Source organism: Schistocerca serialis, chromosome 8, assembly GCF_023864345.2.
Source record: "Schistocerca serialis cubense isolate TAMUIC-IGC-003099 chromosome 8, iqSchSeri2.2, whole genome shotgun sequence".
NCBI lineage: Eukaryota > Metazoa > Arthropoda > Insecta > Orthoptera > Acrididae > Schistocerca > Schistocerca serialis.
In genome coordinates, this window is record NC_064645.1 from 271,561,575 (window position 1) to 271,580,027 (window position 18,453).

Here is an 18,453-nt window from a genome sequence, read left to right on the forward strand (position 1 = left end):
ATCTTCCGTTTTGAGATGCTTGTGGTGTGCACATCTCTGTCCGGCACATTTTAACAGACTGCATTTTATACTGTGATGCAAGGGCAGAAGCACAAGTTGATGGGGATCTGCCTTCTGTTTTAGCTAATGATGAGACGTGTGTGTCTAGGGTTTTTAAGTTTTGTGATGTGTCTGGACTCTGGCCTAAACTTTTAGGCTGGAGGTTTTAGTGTATTGCAGAGTGGCTGACTCCTCCCCTTTTTTCCTTGCGGTCAGCCAGCCACTTCCATCTGCTACATTGTTTTAGCTCCCTCTATCATTTTCTTCCAGTGTTGTCCATGTTTTACTGCTGACACCCTGCTTCATCCCACGCTTCGGTGTGGGTGAGCACATATTTTTCAACGATTGTTACCCATGTTTTATGTTCCATTTTATATTCCTGTTCTGGGATTTTTCTTGACACCCATCTCACTATGTTACTGAACGGGTGCTGAAGACCTTGCTGTCGTGCACCCAAAAACCCCTACTCTACTACTGCCTCAGCAGCCAGAGACAGTGGTGTGTGTGTGTGTGTGTGTGTGTGTGTGTGTGTGTGTGTGTGTGTGTGTGTGTTCCTTGTCAGTATTCACACTCTTGGTTTTCATACTACTAATTCTCCAGAAATTATAAGAGAAATTTGGAAACTGATTTTTGTTGAAATACAGATGCTTCAGGAACATTAAGAAAGGGTCCCTCATGAGCCCTGTGTCATCGCCCCCTCTTTCCGTCCCAGTTCCAAGCTTGCTATGGTTAGAAATTTATCAAAGCTGCAACATAATTAGTGCAGTCCTTGTATGTATCTTGGGTGGTGTGAATTGAACGTTAGTGTTTATTTCTTAGACTATTCATTTCCCATTCCCACAAAATTAGTCACTGATTCATTTCTACTATGACCAAAGAAAGACACTTAAGAGGTTTCTGTTAAGCTGAGAATTTCACTTTTTACCAGAGAATGCAAACTTTAAGTGTTCACTTTATATACATTTTTCTGCATGTTGAACAGTGTGCGACTGTACCATCACACGGGCGAATGTGTGTCACTACAAATGCGTGGTGAGACAGAAGATGTGACGGACTTGTCTGCACGACTTCGGGCAGTGACACCTGGGGCAGAAGCGAGGGAGTTGACTCTGCATCGAAATGCGTTGGGACAATTAGGATTCCACGTACAACCTGATGGGGTTGTGACACAGGTGGAGGCAGCCGGACTGGCTTGGCAGGCTGGCCTCCGGCAAGGAGCCAGGCTCGTGGAGGTGTGTTATTTTTATAAGGTTAAATTTTCTTCAATTACTTACGTGGAAATGGAAATGATGCTAACGACAATCTTTGTGTGCATGTGTGCTTTAGGATACTCAATATTTTATGTTTTTCTGTTTGGTGCATACTCAAATTCTGCATGAAATTAGGAAAATCTTGTGAATCAATTTGTCTGTGGTTGCTGTGATTTTGCACGACTTGGGTAGCAGTACAATCCATTCCGGGGATTTATCGATTGCACGTGTATGTGACTACTTCTATAAGAAGAACCATTGAGCCCTGGATTTGTTAAACTATTCCTTGTAATAAACATGTTTATGGCCCAGTAATAAATTAATGAATGCCACCTAACCATGGTAATGAAACAAAGTTAAATGAGATCCCATGCTTCCCTAAATCCTTAAACGTAATAAATAGCAGGTATACTATGTATAACAGAATATCAATGAACTTTAAAATCACTAATAATATCTTATTAAAACTGTAAAAGTTAGAGGACAACTACCAGTGTAGCTGTTCGAATAAAATTAAGGAAATAGGAGGTATGAGATTAGATGGTTCAGTGGGGAGTTAGCTGGTGGCTGGTCCTTACAACCAGAGGCAGGGGCAGATAGTTGAAGCTATCTTACTCCGTAGAAAAGATGGAAAACAAGTGAAACGGAGGCAGATGGCAAGAAGCCATCCGCTCAGTCTGAAGCGGGAAACAGTGAGTGTTGACTGTCGCTCCTTCTATTAGCTATCTGTAGACCCATGTTGCTGGTTGATTCAGCACAGTGGTGGTGTGATACTTGTTTATTCGGCATAGCACTGTAAATATGGTTTGTTGCTGATCTGTTCTTCTCATAGGCTTGTGGGCACTGTGGGGTCTCCCAGTGGTAGGTTGGTTGAAAGGCATATGAGAAGAAATTTCAGAATACAATTTTGTTATGAACATGTAATCACAGAGTGGGAGTAGACAAAGAACATGCTATTATGTACTCGAATATAAATTAGAAAAACGGAAATGAGAATTAACATGTGTAATTAGATTATATGAATATAATAGAGGGAAACATTCCACATGGGAAAAATATATCTAAAAACAAAGATGATGTGACTTACCAAACGAAAGCACTGGCATGTCGATAGACACACAAACAAACACAAACATACACACAAAATTCCACACAAAATTCAAGCTTTCGCAACCAACGGTTGCTTCATCAGGAAAGAGGGAAGGAGAGGGAAAGACGAAAGGATGTGGGTTTTAAGGGAGAGGGTAAGGAGTCATTCCAATCCCGGGAGCGGAAAGACTTACCTTAGGGGGAAAGGAGGACAGGTACACACACACACACACACACACACACACACACACACACACACACACACACACATATATCCATCCGCACATACACAGACACAAGCATCCATTTGTAAAGGCAAAGAGTTTGGGCAGAGATGTCAGTCGAGGCGGAAGTACAGAGGCAAAGATGTGGTTGAATGACAGGTGAGGTATGAGCAGCAGCAACTTGAAATTAACGGAGGTTGAGGCCTGGTGGGTAATGAGAAGAGAGGATATACTGAAGGGCAAGTTCCCATCTCCAGAGTTCTGACAGGTTGGTGTTAGTGGGAAGTATCCAGATAACCCGGACAGTGTAACACTGTGCCAAGATGTGCTGGCCGTGCACCAAGGCATGTTTAGCCACAGGGTGATCCTCATTACCAACAAACACTGTCTGCCTGTGTCCATTCATGCGAATGGACAGTTTGTTGCTGGTCATTCCCCCACGAAGGTTACCAAGAGTGTCTTTCCGCCGTCCACCTAACCTTCGTAACTCTTGGTTCATCCCTATGAAATCCCCAAAACCACCGTCCCTACCCTCTGGCTCCTACTGTTGTAACCGCCCCCGGTGTAAAACCTGTCCCATGCACCCTCCCACCACCACCTACTCCAGTCCTGTAACCCAGAAGGTGTACACGATCAAAGGCAGAGCCACATGTGAAAGCACCCACGTGATTTACCAAGTGACTTGCCTACACTGTGAAGCTTTCTATGTGGGAATGACCAGCAACAAACTGTCCATTCGCATGAATGGACACAGGCAGACAGTGTTTGTTGGTAATGAGGATCACCCTGTGGCTAAACATGCCTTGGTGCACGGCCAGCACATCTTGGCACAGTGTTACATCGTCCGGGTTATCTGGATACTTCCCACTAACACCAACCTGTCAGAACTCCGGAGATGGGAACTTGCCCTTCAGTATATCCTCTCTTCTCATTACCCACCAGGCCTCAACCTCCGTTAATTTCAAGTTGCTGCCGCTCATACCTGACCTGTCATTCAACAACATCTTTGCCTCTGTACTTCCGCCTCGACTGACATCTCTGCCCAAACTCTTTGCCTTTACAAATGGATGCTTGTCTCTCTCTCTCTCTCTCTCTCTCTCTCTCTCTCTCTCTCTCTCTGTGTGTGTGTGTGTGTGTGTGTGTGTGTGTGTGTGTGTGTGTGTGTGTGTGTGTGTGTGTTTTCCCCTAAGGTAAGTCTTTCCGCTCCCGGGATTGGAATGACTCCTTACCCTCTCCCTTAAAACCCACATCCTTTCGTCTTTCCCTCTCCTTCCCTCTTTCCTGACGAAGCAACCGTTGGTTGCGAAAGCTTGAATTTTGTGTGTATGTTTGTGTTTGTGTGTCTATCAACATGCCAGCGCTTTCGTTTGGTATGTCACATCATATTTGTTTTTAGATATAATTAGATTATATGATTGATTAGAAATAAAGTGAACATATCAGGCAATTTGGCCTCTGAAAGGCACATGCAACCTACATCACATATAGTAATCACAAAAAAATTCAGGTCTATAAATGACTTTCAGAAGAGCTCAGAATAAACTGAACTGAAGGGGAGAGTGATTAGCCAATCACCCAGAAGCACCACTTAAGTCACAAAATGGTCAAAGTGATTGTTATAACAGATTGTCAATTAGAAAATGTGTTACAGAAATTAAACCACCATATATCTCATTCAGAAATTACATTTTTCATCTGGATTGTTATGTAATGCATGTATTCACAATCATATTATGTATTCATTTCTAAAACATTGCATGAATGTGGGTGTTAGTAAACAGAAAATAAGTAACTCTGTATTATAAATATAATGGTGAAATGCTAGTGATTTTATTTCTATTTTCAAGCTGTAATGTCTTATGATTTGGAATTAATTGATACTGCAGTTAATATTCTGATAATTTCAGATATGCAAGGTAGCGGTGTCAACACTGTCACATGACCAAATGGTGGACCTGTTAAAGACCTCAGTCACTGTTACTGTCACTGTTATACCTCCATTACCAGATGGAACTCCACGCAGGTAAATCTGTATTTATTTGGATTATTGTGTCTGCTGTTTTAAATATTTATTCTTGTTTTGAGGAATGTTTAATCTGGGACCTGCAATTAGTTTGTGTTGTGTTAATTGTTTTTCTTTCATGATAACTTTGTATTTATTTTCTCTCTAATGCAGTGCTTTTCTCCTAGGAGGACAGTTTCTGCCTTATTTAGATTGTTCTTGATGTAGATGGTTTTTGTGTCTGAGAACAACCACCTGTTTAATGATTTACACAATCTTTGGTAACTTGGTAACCACAGTTGTAAATTAGTCACATTCTACTATTGACCACCTCATGTTGTGATGTTAAATGATTGCTCACACAGAAGTAATACGATTCTTAGGACATCAATATATAACATACCGTTAATTTGAATCATATGTTTAGAGTTACATTGAACATATCTGTATTACCAAACAAGTAACCTAGGGCATGTAACCCAGTCCAATGTGGAGGTTGTCAGTCTAACAACTTCTAGGAGCAGCAAGAATCTGACTTTCAGTAATGTACATAATTAATTACCAAATTTAAAATGCTGTCATAATCTACTCTTTAAGAGGTATAATTATGGGTTTAACACAGGAAGGCGAGTATTAAAGGCAGGAACTGTGTGTGTCTTGAGGCAACACAACTGTTGGCACGCAAATACAATTTTCATCCAGTATTTGAGATTGAGAGTACTTAGCAACTTCAAACTAACTCTACACATACCTGTAATAACTTCAAACCTTTATTAAACTTTTCTCACTTACTTGCTTAATGTCAAACATTTAACCCGTCAACTCGGAGGAAATAGAAAATGATGATTTGCAGATGTTGAATGAGAGAGCTGTATTAGAAATGAAAAATGGTGATGCTCCTGGAGCAGATATCACAGTAGAAAGGATCAAAGTTGCAGGACCTACCAAAATTCAGTGGCTGTACAAAATAATGAAAATAGTATGGACTTGTGAAAAGATTTCTGATGATTGAACAAAGGCAGTTATCATACTTATGTTTAGGACAGGTAATAAGGTGCTGCGTGAGAATTACAGAGGTATACCGTTATGTGCCACTGCCTGAAGATTTATGGAAAGATAATTTTACAAAAAAATCAGGAACAAGATAGAACCACAATTAGGAAAACAATAAGAATTTTGATCTGGAAGATCAACTATAGATGCCACTTCTCCAGCTACACAGATAGATAGAAAAAAAATGGGAATTCAGGAAAGATATCATAGTTGCGTTCATAGGTATAAATAAGGTGTAGGCACTGTTAAAAGGGAAGAGAGATGGCAGTGTTTGAATACACTAGAATTTTCAAGAGGAATGCAACTCAGAATCAGAAACATGTATAACAAATACCTGAATTGTGTTATAGTAGATGACAAGAAATCAGAATGGAGGAATCTGACAAAGAGCTGTGCTCTCTCCAGTACATTTTAATATAGTTAGGGAAAACATAATAAGGAAAGTTCACCAAGGCTCAACAGTAGATGATATGAAAATCGTAGCATATGGAAATGGTATGATGATTTGTGAAAAAATTAACAGAAACTGGAAGTACCACTAAATACATGGCAGAGAGTAATTGAAGAAGCAGTCAAAAAGTAATGAAAATTGGCAGAAAATATGAAAAATGAAGGATGTAATTTGTAATGGAAAAATTATTAACCCTTTTAGTGCCAAATACGATCTGATCGTGATCCAGATTTTCGGCGAAAAATGCCAGTAACGATCTGATCGTGATGCCTTTCTCATTCATTTTTTCCGCGCTTGAAGGCAAAGTTATTAGTATTTCCTAGCGAATGAGAAAGGCATCACGATCAGATCGTTACTGGCATTTTTCGCCGAAAATCTGGATCACGATCAGATCATATTTGGCACTAAAAGGGTTAAAGAATTAGATGCTTTCAAATATCCAGGAAGTTAGGTAACCAAGAGAGGAAACATTAAGTATATAATTTTGGAGAGAATAGAAAATTTTTCAAAATTTTTATTACTGTATACCAGACAGAAATTGGAAAATAGGTGCCAAAGCAAAGGTGATGATATACAAGTCATATTATCTGATCTATGGATCAGGATGTTGGACCTGGACAAAGAAAGACATGAGCAGAAAACAAATGACAGAGACGCACTTTCTACGAGGTAGCCTGGGTAAGATAAGAGAGGACAGGATAAGAAATGAAAAAGTACAAAACACCCTTCAAATCCATCCTATAAACAAAGCTGTGGAGGGAAATCAGCTTAAATGTTTTGGCAACACTGAAAGAATGGGACAGGAAATACTTTCAAGAGGAGCTCTAGAGTCTAAAGATTGTGCAAGAACAACAATTGGAGGACTATGAACAAGATGGAGACCAGGTGAAGGATTATGTCTGTGGAAGAGGACTGCAATGGGGGTAAATGCTGATGACAGGCTGTGGAAGGAAGAGAAGCTTGGAAAATGCTCTGTGAATGACCTGCATAAGCAGAAACTCGTGTGTAAAGTAATATAAGCTGGACGCTATTTTATACATGAGAGTTAGATTCTTTAAAGAAGCTGAAGTTTACTGGTGTTCATCTAATTGTTTAGCATGCAGCTATAAAAATGCTGGAAAAATGTATTTTATGAACTGATTAACTCCACACACATCATCAAAAAAAAAAAAAATTTGTGGTGCACGTGATCAGTAGAATATGCAGTCATCTAATAAATCAACAAACCAGCTGTCGCTGACAAAGAAATTAACTGCGCAATGAAACTAACTACCTGACTTATTTATTTACGCATGTTTATTCACCTACTAACAAAAGGTCCTCCAGGATCTCTCTGCTGAGTGGTGACAGGCTGCCTGTTCAGACCAGTCATGTTTTGTGCTCCATTGGCGTGAAATGTCTGAAAGCAAACTCTCTGCACCAATTATTGGGAGGATCCAGGCTGGAGGAGGTAGCATTATGGTCTGGGGAATATTTTTGTGGCACTTGCTAGGTGATCTCATCATTCTGGAATCCTCAACCGAGAAACCTGGTGCAGCTGGCTACGGCACTGGAGTCGGCGAGGCTCCACCTCCCTGTTGGTATGTTCCAGAACTTCACTGACTCTTCGTGCATGTCTTGCAGCAGTTTGCAGTACAGTTGGTGATTACACAGTCTTTCGACAGGTGGTCGCATTAGTGTGTCTGTGTATGCTGAGAGGGAAACCATGCTGATAAGAAAAGATAATGTCCTCTTGAATGCAGACTGGTTTTGAATAAGACACAGGTTACAGTGTAATTTGTTCCACAGCCTCATGGCTGAACTGAAGGAGGAGATGGAGAAAGTTTAGTCTGATACATAGGTACAGCCAAGATACTAGATATATCTAATCTGGTTTTGCAACTACGGAGTGGTGATAGGTATTTGGTATGTGAGGGGATGTATTGAGGACACTAGGAACTAAGAAACCTATCAGGTAAACAGTGTGTGCAAAAATCACACATCTGGTCACATCCAAGCTAATGGAGTACAGGACGGACCAATATAATCGAAGAAATGAATGTTGCAGAGCATCTTACACAAGTGTTCATCACCAGCTCTAGTCGTCTAGTGTTTCCATGATTTGTGCTGTGTTGAATTGCAACACAGTGGGAAAGATTTGACAGAACTAAAGTCTAGACTAACTTTTTAAATTTAGTTGAAAATATTTTTCTAAATTTTTGTTTTGAATATAAGTAAAGGTACAAAAGGGGTTTTTGCTTTATGATACTTGGTCCATATAGCCAACTAATATTTGTTTTAAAAGGTGCTGCATGTTTCTGTAAAGATTCTTACAAGGGGACCATCAGACCTGTTAATAACTGATTATAACAAAAGTATGTTGTTGAGAGACCGCTTCTTGAGTACCTGGATAGCAGATTTTCATGTGATAGCTTCTAGTTTCAGGGAAAATCAGTGCTCAAGTTTAAGGCATACATGTTACTTTAGTTTCCCTTCACATGAGTGAGTCTAGCGCATTGGCCAAAGTTTATATGGCCGCCATGCTGGCAGTATCTTAGATATATTGCCCATGTACATCTTTCTTTTTTATATTTTATTTAATGTTTTTGATTTCATTGTATAAAATGTATTTAAATGGTAAGTCATGCAAAATATTCAAAAATAGTTATTTTTGTCATAGTAATTTCATTAATAAACAAATTATTACAGCAAACTTTCTTCAAATGTGGTTTCGATTGGTTACAGAATAGATTACAGAACCGCCTTGCTCGCTATCACTTACTGTACTGGAACAGAATGAAGGCACACAGAGTTTTCAGAAGCTATACCAGAAAAAACATTTCATTAGGATTAAAAAAGATTGTTCTTACTTAGATCAACTTCAGTGTGAACTATGCATACTTCTTCATACGTTAGACATCAGATGCACTAAACTAATGGGGAATTAAAGTATTTTTATGACATCTTCCTCTGAAATAATTTCTTTCAGTCTGTAGCAAGTCAGGAACATTTTGAATTTCTTTTGGATAAATTTTAAACTGCTTCAAAAAATAAACATCACAGATTTGGCATAGTGGAATACATTTGGGTGGGATGATTTTTATAGTGCAGGTACATGTTTTTCTTTGATCTACAAAGATTTGATCGTAAAGTGTCTCATTAGTCATCCCTTCCCACAAATCAGTTATGTAAAGAAATTTTTTTGTCTCTCATACTGAAGAATGACATATTTTGAAAACTTTTCACACAGTACTTTGGAAAATTCCCTGTTTTTGTGCAGGACATGAGTGAGCTTGTCAACTCTCTTTAGAACAGTCCGACCAAATTCCCCAGACGGCTCTTGCATACATAAGAAAACATAAGAAAATATCTTGCCTGATGCAGTTAGAGTATAGTGTGCTGTGAAGTAATAACTAATAATCTTGTTCAAATCAGTTTTTGCTCTGTGGTTCACATGGTATCTATTGTACATAGATTGGTACCAGCAGCCAGTTTTGTCAGATTAGTTGCATAATTGAAGTCAAAATATGGGGTGAGTACTTTTGTCAGCATCTGGAATTGGTCCACAGCTGCTAACACTTCATACTGGAGCAGTCCAAATATTCTGGAATTTTGACCACAAACAAAATAAACATTTGAAGAAAGTGTTCTGTAAGATTGATTTAGTAAACAAATTACTGCCTCAAAAATGACTGTTTTTAATAAGTTTGCTTGAGGTACACTGCTAACAGATGTTCTGCATGATGAAATAGATTGTGGGAAGGAGAGGGGGGGCAGAAAGAAGTGTACACGGGCAGTGTTTAAATCTATACTGACAGTGTGGCAGCCATGTGTCTTAGCCTCTGTGCTGTGCTCACTTGGTCAAAACCTATTTAAATGTATAGATTTAGGAGATACCCATAAAACTTCAACTTGGATTTTCTCGGAATCTTGGGGTCATTGCTTGCATAGTCCCTAGCCAGGTAATCGGGACTGGTCTCTCTACAACATACCTAAGGGTCACCAAAATCCATTATTAATAGGGATTGTGGAACCTTTGTTAGTTGCCATTCATTTTCATGGGTTTTCATCAATATTTTGTTAATAGTACACATCACATTATTTTTGGGAAATTTATCTTATCTCTTCATCAAGAGAAAAGCATTGTTGCTATAGTTTGAGTGAATTCAGTGCTAGGAATCATGTGCATCATTACTGTATTGTGCAGTATAGATTGCCCAGTGTCATGGGGAGATACTACTGCAGTTAATGCTAACCAACAGAAACAATTGTTCCAGAGGGTGCTCATTGCCCAACTGCCGCACCTCCGCTGGAGGTAATGGTGCAGGGGGAAGTGGAGGGGCTGAAGGAGATTACGAGAATGTCCCTTGCCCAGGGACAGGTAAACCAGCAGTACCTGGCAACCACCGGCGGCGCTATGATCAGCAGGAACCGGAACGCAGCTTCTCGCCGCCCAGGTCGTCAGCCAGTTCGGGCTACGGCACGGGCAGCAGTGGACGTTCTTTTGGTGATCCTTCACGCTTTCCTTCAAATCCAGAGGTTTGCAAGATGCATTTATTTTATTTATCTGATTTTTGCTTTCAAATATTTGTTGCTATTGATCTTTCACTGTATTGTCATGAGTATAAGCTGCACTCAAATATAAGCTTTGCCGTTTATTTTATTTTATAATTTCTTCTTTTTTGGGGGGGGGGGGGCAGAGGAGGAGAGGCAGAGGGGGAGAGAAATTCATATCACATTACCTATTCGCCATTCGCAAAAACTGTTCACATATGTGTCACTTTTAGTCTCGTAATATAGAAAAATTACACACAAATGCCTGACTTATAATAAGTCTTCATTGATGCCACTGTTAACTTCTGTACTGGTATCTGTCCTTTCACTGTAATATGTTTGCCACTCTCCACCCAAAGGACTTTGGATACGTAGCACTTCTTGAACCATTTGATGACAGAACCTGGTGGTATTGCACCATGGAGACAGAATGCTCTCTCAAGTAAGGCATATGAATGTTTTAATTTTCCTGTATGTAGTGAATGCTTGAGCTCCTCCGAAAAGATGACCTGAATAGTGTTCTGGGAGGTAGTCTTCAAATTGCTTGTTTCCAGTGACAAGTAACTGAAGTTTTCAATTAAAAGGGTGTAATGACTAGATTTGTCTTCGCTGCAACAGTTTAACTATTTACGTGAAGGTGAGGAGACCTATAAAGGCGTCCAACAATTGTATAGTTGTCTTACTGAACAATGTGCCAGGTATGCTATTCCAAACAGTGGCTAGCCAGTCCATCATTAAATCTGTCATCCAGCTTTTTTCTTGGCAATGAAATACTCTCTCTTTAGGGCAATTTACTTTGGCTAAAGCTTTGTACTTAAAAATAACATGGTGTGGGGGGAGAGTGGCAAGTTTTCTTCCTCTGCAGTAACTGATAACATCATGGAAATAATTTGCTTTTCTTTTTTCAGTTGTCCTTAATGAAATTCTATTTTCCTGTTTACGGTCCATTGTTGTATTGCTTGGTGTATCCCAAAGGACACATGCTGTGTAGGCATTGTTGACATGATGTAGAGGACAAGAGTGCTGCTGCCACTTTGGGGTTATGCTGCTCTGGAATTGGAATTTTTCTGTAAAACTCTTCCTGCAGTGTCTGTGCTAGTGAAATAGTTCATTGGATAGAAAGGCCACTTTTATGCATAAACCTGAGGCAGCAACCAATACTCCTATGGAATTCTGTGTGTAGTATGTTTCTATTCTCAGTTTCCAAGTCCTTTTAATTGGATCCTTTGTCAAGAAGATGTATCCATTTGCCTTTGTTTCTTTCTTGTTTAAAGCAAAGAACCCCAGCTTCATGTTCAGAATAATACCCAGCCGTTTGCCCTATGTTGAATTTTCATGATTAAACATCAATTTTCAGCTTATTCTCCAGTGCAGATTCATCCAAACCTTTTTACAGCTTCTTAATTTCATGTACAATGTATAATAAGGAATGATGTCAGAGTTTTGTTAGTGAATTTCTTTTGATGTTACCACTCATTGATGAAATTATATTTTGCTGTTCAATTAGAACAGAATTATGCCTTTCCTTTTGTATAAAATAATAAAATTGTGAATATTGCAGTAGTCGTTTCTTTAAATGAAATGTCAACAATCAAAGGCAGCTATATTGTTTCCTCATTTATTAATTTGCAAATTCTAGTGATATTGTTGCACCACTCTGAACAGAGGAATGAGCAGCACAATTTTCGATTATATAAAAATGTACCAGGATTTGTAGGATTGTGCAGAAGATATGCTCATTAATTTTTCGAGAAGAAATTTTGGGGGAAAAATGTGGGTCTATTTGGGTCATTACAGTATATCATTTTCATTGTCATTCTGAAATGAAGTGTGTACTTCAATTATTAAATATTTTCCTAAGTGAGGTGTGACTTCATGGTTTAGGCCCTGGACTCAGTTCAGGATGAACAGTGCTTGAAACACCCATCTGATCATTCAGATTTAAGTTTCCAATGGTTTCCCTAAATTCCACAAGACGAATTTCGTAATGGTTTGCTCGGAAAAAGAAGACTGCCAATTTCACTCTCCCTCCTTGTCCATTGTGTTCTCTTACTAATAAGTTCCTGCTAAGCGGTCATTAAACCCTGACTTCAATTTGAACCTTCTTTAAATTTATTCTATTCTATTCTATTGAAACAGCAAGCTTTAAAACTATACAACAGATGAGAAATGGTTTGTATGTTTAAGGACAGTAGAAATTGCAAGAGAAAAATTGATTTGTTCTTCGGCTTCAGACCTCTTGGACCTCTTATAGGTAATGGTGTTGCTCACTTTTCATTTTCCTGAAATCATTCTATCTGCTTTAATATTTTCTGAGTTATGGAGAATATGATGTTATACATATGCTTGATTTTTCTTCTGTAAAGTGTTGGGTGGGTGTCATCAGCGAGATCAAGTAACATGAGCTATGATTGGCTTACAAAAGTGCATAGCAATCTCGATTTCAATGCTTCGGAAAGCAACATGAGGTGTTTAATGGAATTCGAATTTATACCTTTGTAACATGAAAATACGTAGCGTACTTGTTGCTGCACATCAAAGATCTTTCCAAATCGTGTTTTTTTTCCCCCTCTGAGTTTAGTTTTCTAAAATGCCGGGAAATTCTACGTCAGTATATAAAACCATAAACATTCAAAGGATTGATAAGTTTTACAGTGCCGAGGAAAAGTATACGGTCTCTTTACACGGAAAAAGTGTATTTTCACCCAGGAGAAAGTGTATTTTCAACTGGGAAATGGGCGAAAAAAATCCAGGAATTTTTTTCCTTGTCCGTGTATACACCCTGCCATCACATCAGCACTGTTGAGTGGTCCCTCTTGAAATATAACAAGGGTCTCACTGAGCCCTTTACAGACTGTAATTATCCTCCCAACATTGTATGAAAACACATCTCTCCTGTCTTATCTTTCCAGTCTCCCACCACCTCACAAAGTCTCACCTTCTGGCCACAGAGGAGCATAACCCTCATAACTCAGTATGACCCAGGACTGGAGCAACTGAATTACATTCTCTGCCAGGATTTAGACTACCTCTTGTCATGCCCTGAAATCAGAAATGTCCTGCACACTATCCTTCCCATCCCTCCCACAGTGGTTCCACCATCCACTGAACCTACACAGTATACTTCTCCACATCTACACAACCCATGCTCCCAAACACCTCATGGCTCATATCCCTGTAATAGACCTAGATGCAAGACCTGTCCCATAGATTCTTCCACCACCTACTCCAGTCTATTCACTAACGTCACCTATCCCATCAAAGGCAGGGCTACCTGTGAAATCAGTCCTGTGATCTAAAAGCTAACCTGCAACCATTGTGCTGCATTCGATGTGGGCATGACAGCCAACAAGCTGGCTGTCCGCATGAATGGCCACAAAAAACTGTGGCCAAGAAACGACTTGATCACCCTGTTGCTGAGCACACCACCCAACATGATATCCTTTGTTTCAGAGACTGCTTCTCAGCCTGTGCCATATGGATCCTTCCCACCAACACCAGCTTCTCTGAATTGTACAGGCAGGAACTCTCGCTGCAATATATCCTATATTCCCGTAACCCTCTTGACATCGAACTTCGTTAACCATTATCCTCACCTGTCTAGCCGTTTCCCTGTTCCCATTCCAGCACTACACAGCCCTCTATTCCACCAAGGCACACAGTCATTTTACTTCTCTCCTTTTCTGCAACTCCCCCACCCCCTCCCCATCTCTCTCCCACCCTCCATCTAACCTCCCAACTGCACCTAGCGGCCCTACCGTGTCCTCATCTTGTCCCTGCATGCTCTGCAGCAGCACATCACCATTGCCCACCCCCTACCCTGTTATCCCTCACCCTCCATGCCTGAGCCTTCTCCTTACCCCCACCCAGTTGTCACTCCCATCATGCACTGCTGATGCTGCTGCTGCTGCTCATAGTTTGGCTTCAGATGTCATAGACACAGGCACAACAAAGAGATTGCTATACATTTATTCTAAAGTAGAGTGTATCCATGCAAGTGCAACTCGCACACATGACTGTGTGTGTTTTCTACTTTAGGAGGAGACCTTTGGACGAAAGCTCAAATGTGTAGCAATCTTTTTATCTGTCTGCAACTCAACATCTCCTCTGTATGGTGAATAGCAATCTACCCTTTTCATAATAATGTCATGATTAGTGAAATATACAGAGATGATGGAGAACAGACACAGCATTGAGAAACTAAATAGAATGAATTACACCTCCTGGTTGCACTAAATGAAAATGATTCTAATACATGGATGTGAGGGCTAATTGAGCCTGGAGAGATATAACCTGGTGATGGTGTCTCGCTTTCTGATAAAAAAGTTACATATCACATAAAGTTAAGGCAGTGTAAGAATTGTATTTCCCATATTCGATGAGCAGCAAATGGGTACACAAAATTTTACAAATCCAAAAACAGTTAGGGAAGAAATTAAGAAAATTATACACCCAAAGAATAGTAAATTTCACACAGTGTGCAACTCAGACGGAAATTGTATTTGCTAAAAATTGAGAATTGTGCAGAGATGTGGAAAGTTATCTAGGCTCGATGAACAAAACTGTTGCAGATCCAGTGAATATTGGTGAGAAAATTGAAGATGATAATTCTGTGTGGACTTCTAGATGAGTGGGTTGCAGTTGTTACAGATTTGTGCAATTTGCCAGATAGTGATATTAAGTGTGCTACAGTTAAAAGATGACAATTTCTGGAAAGAGCTAGATGTCATGAATATAGTGAAGACAAAGAAAGCTAACACTGGTAATGAAATGAACCATAAAATGTGACTTGTGGAACACTGTGACAAAGGTCAGGAACAAATGAAAAAAGGCACAGATGCTAGATGTCACGAATGTAATGAAGATAGAGAAAGCTAATACCAGCAATGAAAGATACTGAAAAATGTCACTTGTGGAACGATGTGGCAAAGGTCAGGGACAAGCAAAGAAAGGAGCAACATGAAAAGAAACTTTTATTTGTTGCAGTTGACACAGTCACCCAAAAGTTGCCCTGAAAGGGGGAAATAAAAAAAAAATCAAAAGGAACAAGGTGGTGTTAGTATGAATTCTCGCCCCCCAGGGGGTCCACAACTCTTTTGTGGACACGTGCGTAGCGAGCACGGGACCCCGAGCTAATGTGGCCCTCCTTCCTTTCCGGGCTGCATACCTTCCCTTCCCTTTCCGCATCCCTCCCCCCCCCCCCCCCATCTTCGCCCCCCCCCCCCCCCTCACCTCTGGCTCTTTCCTTCCCTTTCTCTCCCTCTGGAGTATGGTTTGTGCCTACGTCCGGAGACGGACGCTCGAAACTGTTCCAAATTCCTTGCTTTTACACTTGCAAGTCCTCGTCCTTCCTCTGTCCTTCTCTTTTCCTTCCCTCTTCTCCTTGCCCTTTTCTCCGCTGCGGCGTTTGAGACCCCCTTTTCTTTCCTTTCCCTTTCTCTTTTTTCCTCCCTGTGCGTGTCTGAAGGCCGACCCACGCACTTCCATGCGTAGCCGGTGACGGGGTAACGCGTAATTCCCCGCCCCGGGTAGACAGGTAGGACACGTACGTACCCCCTGGTAATGGCCAGGCCCAGGCAAGGGTGATTACCCGAGCTGATACCTTCCGAAAGTGCCGATTGGTCCCTCCGTCCGTTTGTCGGGAGGTGTGACCTGAGGTGTGAACAATCACCTAAGGCGGGTGTGCCCTCCAAGAGGGCCCCCACAAGGGAGGAGCGCGCCATCGGAGACGCTGGTAATCATGGGGGATTCTTCCGCAATGGTTTCCTCACCTTCCACTATGTCTGCTCACAAACGTAAGTTCACTGAGTCTCAGCCACAGACGGTTCTTCCATCGTTGCCACAGTTCCTTGTTGTTTCTCGGTCTGACGGTCACGACTTTTCCACGGTCAACCCTTTCATTATTCAGAAAGGTGTCGACGCAATTGCGGGTCCTGTAAAGTCTTGTTCCAGATTACGGAATGGCACCCTGTTGTTAGAAACACACAGTGCCCTCCAGGCTCAAAAATTGCTGCGTACTTCTCTGCTCCACACCTTCCCTGTCCGGGTGGAATCGCACCGTACCTTAAATTCCTCGCGTGGAGTCGTTTATACACGCTCCCTCGATGGATTGTCTGACGAAGAAATTCAGCACTACCTGTCTGACCAGGGCGTCACGGCTGTTCATCGGGTTATGAAAAGGGTTGACTCGAACATCATTCCAACCCGCACTGTCTTCTTGACATTTGACAAAGTTCAACTCCCATCAAAAATCAAAGCAGGCTATGAGATAATTTCCGTTCGCCCTTATGTCCCAAACCCTACGCGTTGCTATCGATGTCAGCGGTTCAATCACACCAGCCAGTCCTGTTCCAATCCGGCCAAATGTGTTACGTGTGGCAAGGATGCCCATGAGGGTGCTTGTCCACCTCCATCCCCTCGCTGCATCAACTGTATGGGTGACCACGCTGCTTCCTCTCGAGATTGCCCCGTTTTTAAGGACGAAAAGCTGATCCAGGAAATAAGAGTGAAGGAAAAGGTGTTGACCTTTGCTGCTCGAAAGTTACTCGCCAGTCGACAGCCCACCGTGCCTCAGAAAGGAAAATACAGCACTTGCTTCTCCTCGGCCAACAAAGGAGGCAGCCACGCAGACTTGCGACCTCACATTTAGTACCACGGTCGTCAGATCGGCCAGCGCAAAGATCGCCCGTTCAACCTCACCACTTTCGCCTGCCCACTCTCTGGCTCACCCTTCGTTGGGTTCTGCTAAATCTCGAGCCCAAAAGTCAGACGCCAAGTCTTCGAAAAAAGAGCATTCTCGTGAAGAGTTTTTACGTACTGCAACTTCACAACCATCGGTTCCTCCTTCATCTAAACATCATACCTCCAAGAAGGCTACGAAGAAACACAGTTCCTCTCCTTCTCCGCCAAGGCGTGTCCCATCTACAGCACCACCTGGCGGAAATCGCCCTCGGCCATCTTCTGTGTCGCCGAGGCGCACTGCTGGTGGCCGGTCAACTGGCCGATCGTTGGTGGCAGGAGCTGCTCCTGACCAACCTATGGATCAGGATCTTCTGCCTTCGACTGCATGCCATTCCATGCTGTCGGTCGCAAGCTCTGAGCAGTCGTTGAGTTGACAGCACCCTTGGTCACGTTCCTCCATTTTCTGTTCACCCTATGTCCATTATCCACTGGAATATCCGCGGCATTCGCGCCAATCGGGATGAATTGTCGATCCTCTTACGATCCTACTCGCCGGTCATCTTCTGTCTTCAGGAAACAAAGCTGCGTCCCCATGACCGCTTTGTTCTCCCTCATTTTCAGTCCGTCCGATATGACCTCCCCTCTGTTGAAGGCACTCCAGCCCATGGAGGACTCATGATTCTGCTCCATGATACTCTCCATTATCACCCAATCCCCTTAAACACTTCCTTCCAAGCTGTCGCCGTCCTTCTTTCCCTTTCTGGATACACGTTCTCTCTTTGTACGGTATACATTCCATCGTCTACACCAATGGCACGAGCTGATCTCCTTCATCTTCTTGATCAGCTTCCACCCCCCTATTTGCTGGTTGGGGACTTCAATGCCCACCACCCGCTTTGGGGATCTCCACATCCTTGTCCACGTGGCTCACTATTGCTAGACGTCTTCCACCAAGCGGATCTAGTCTGCCTCAACACTGGGGTCCCCACATTTTTGTCTGCCTCCACGGCAAATTTATCTCATTTGGACCTTGCGGTCGGTACTGTTCCGCTAGCTCGGCGCTTCGAATGGTTCGCCCTTGATGATACACACTCGAGTGACCACTTTCCATGTGTTCTTCGACTGCAGCCT

General features: G+C 41.7%; 1 protein-coding gene across 1 annotated transcript in view; it reads left to right on the forward strand.

Annotated features, from left to right (window-relative positions):
- Window positions 1-18,453, forward strand: part of LOC126416966 (signal-induced proliferation-associated 1-like protein 2) — a 153,460-nt gene that overhangs the window by 95,023 nt on the left and 39,984 nt on the right. Inside the window, exons 13-15 of the mRNA XM_050084847.1 lie at window positions 1,022-1,271; window positions 4,510-4,625; window positions 10,365-10,626. Coding sequence (XP_049940804.1) covers window positions 1,022-1,271; window positions 4,510-4,625; window positions 10,365-10,626 — 628 coding nt within the window. The remainder of the gene's footprint in view (window positions 1-1,021; window positions 1,272-4,509; window positions 4,626-10,364; window positions 10,627-18,453) is intronic.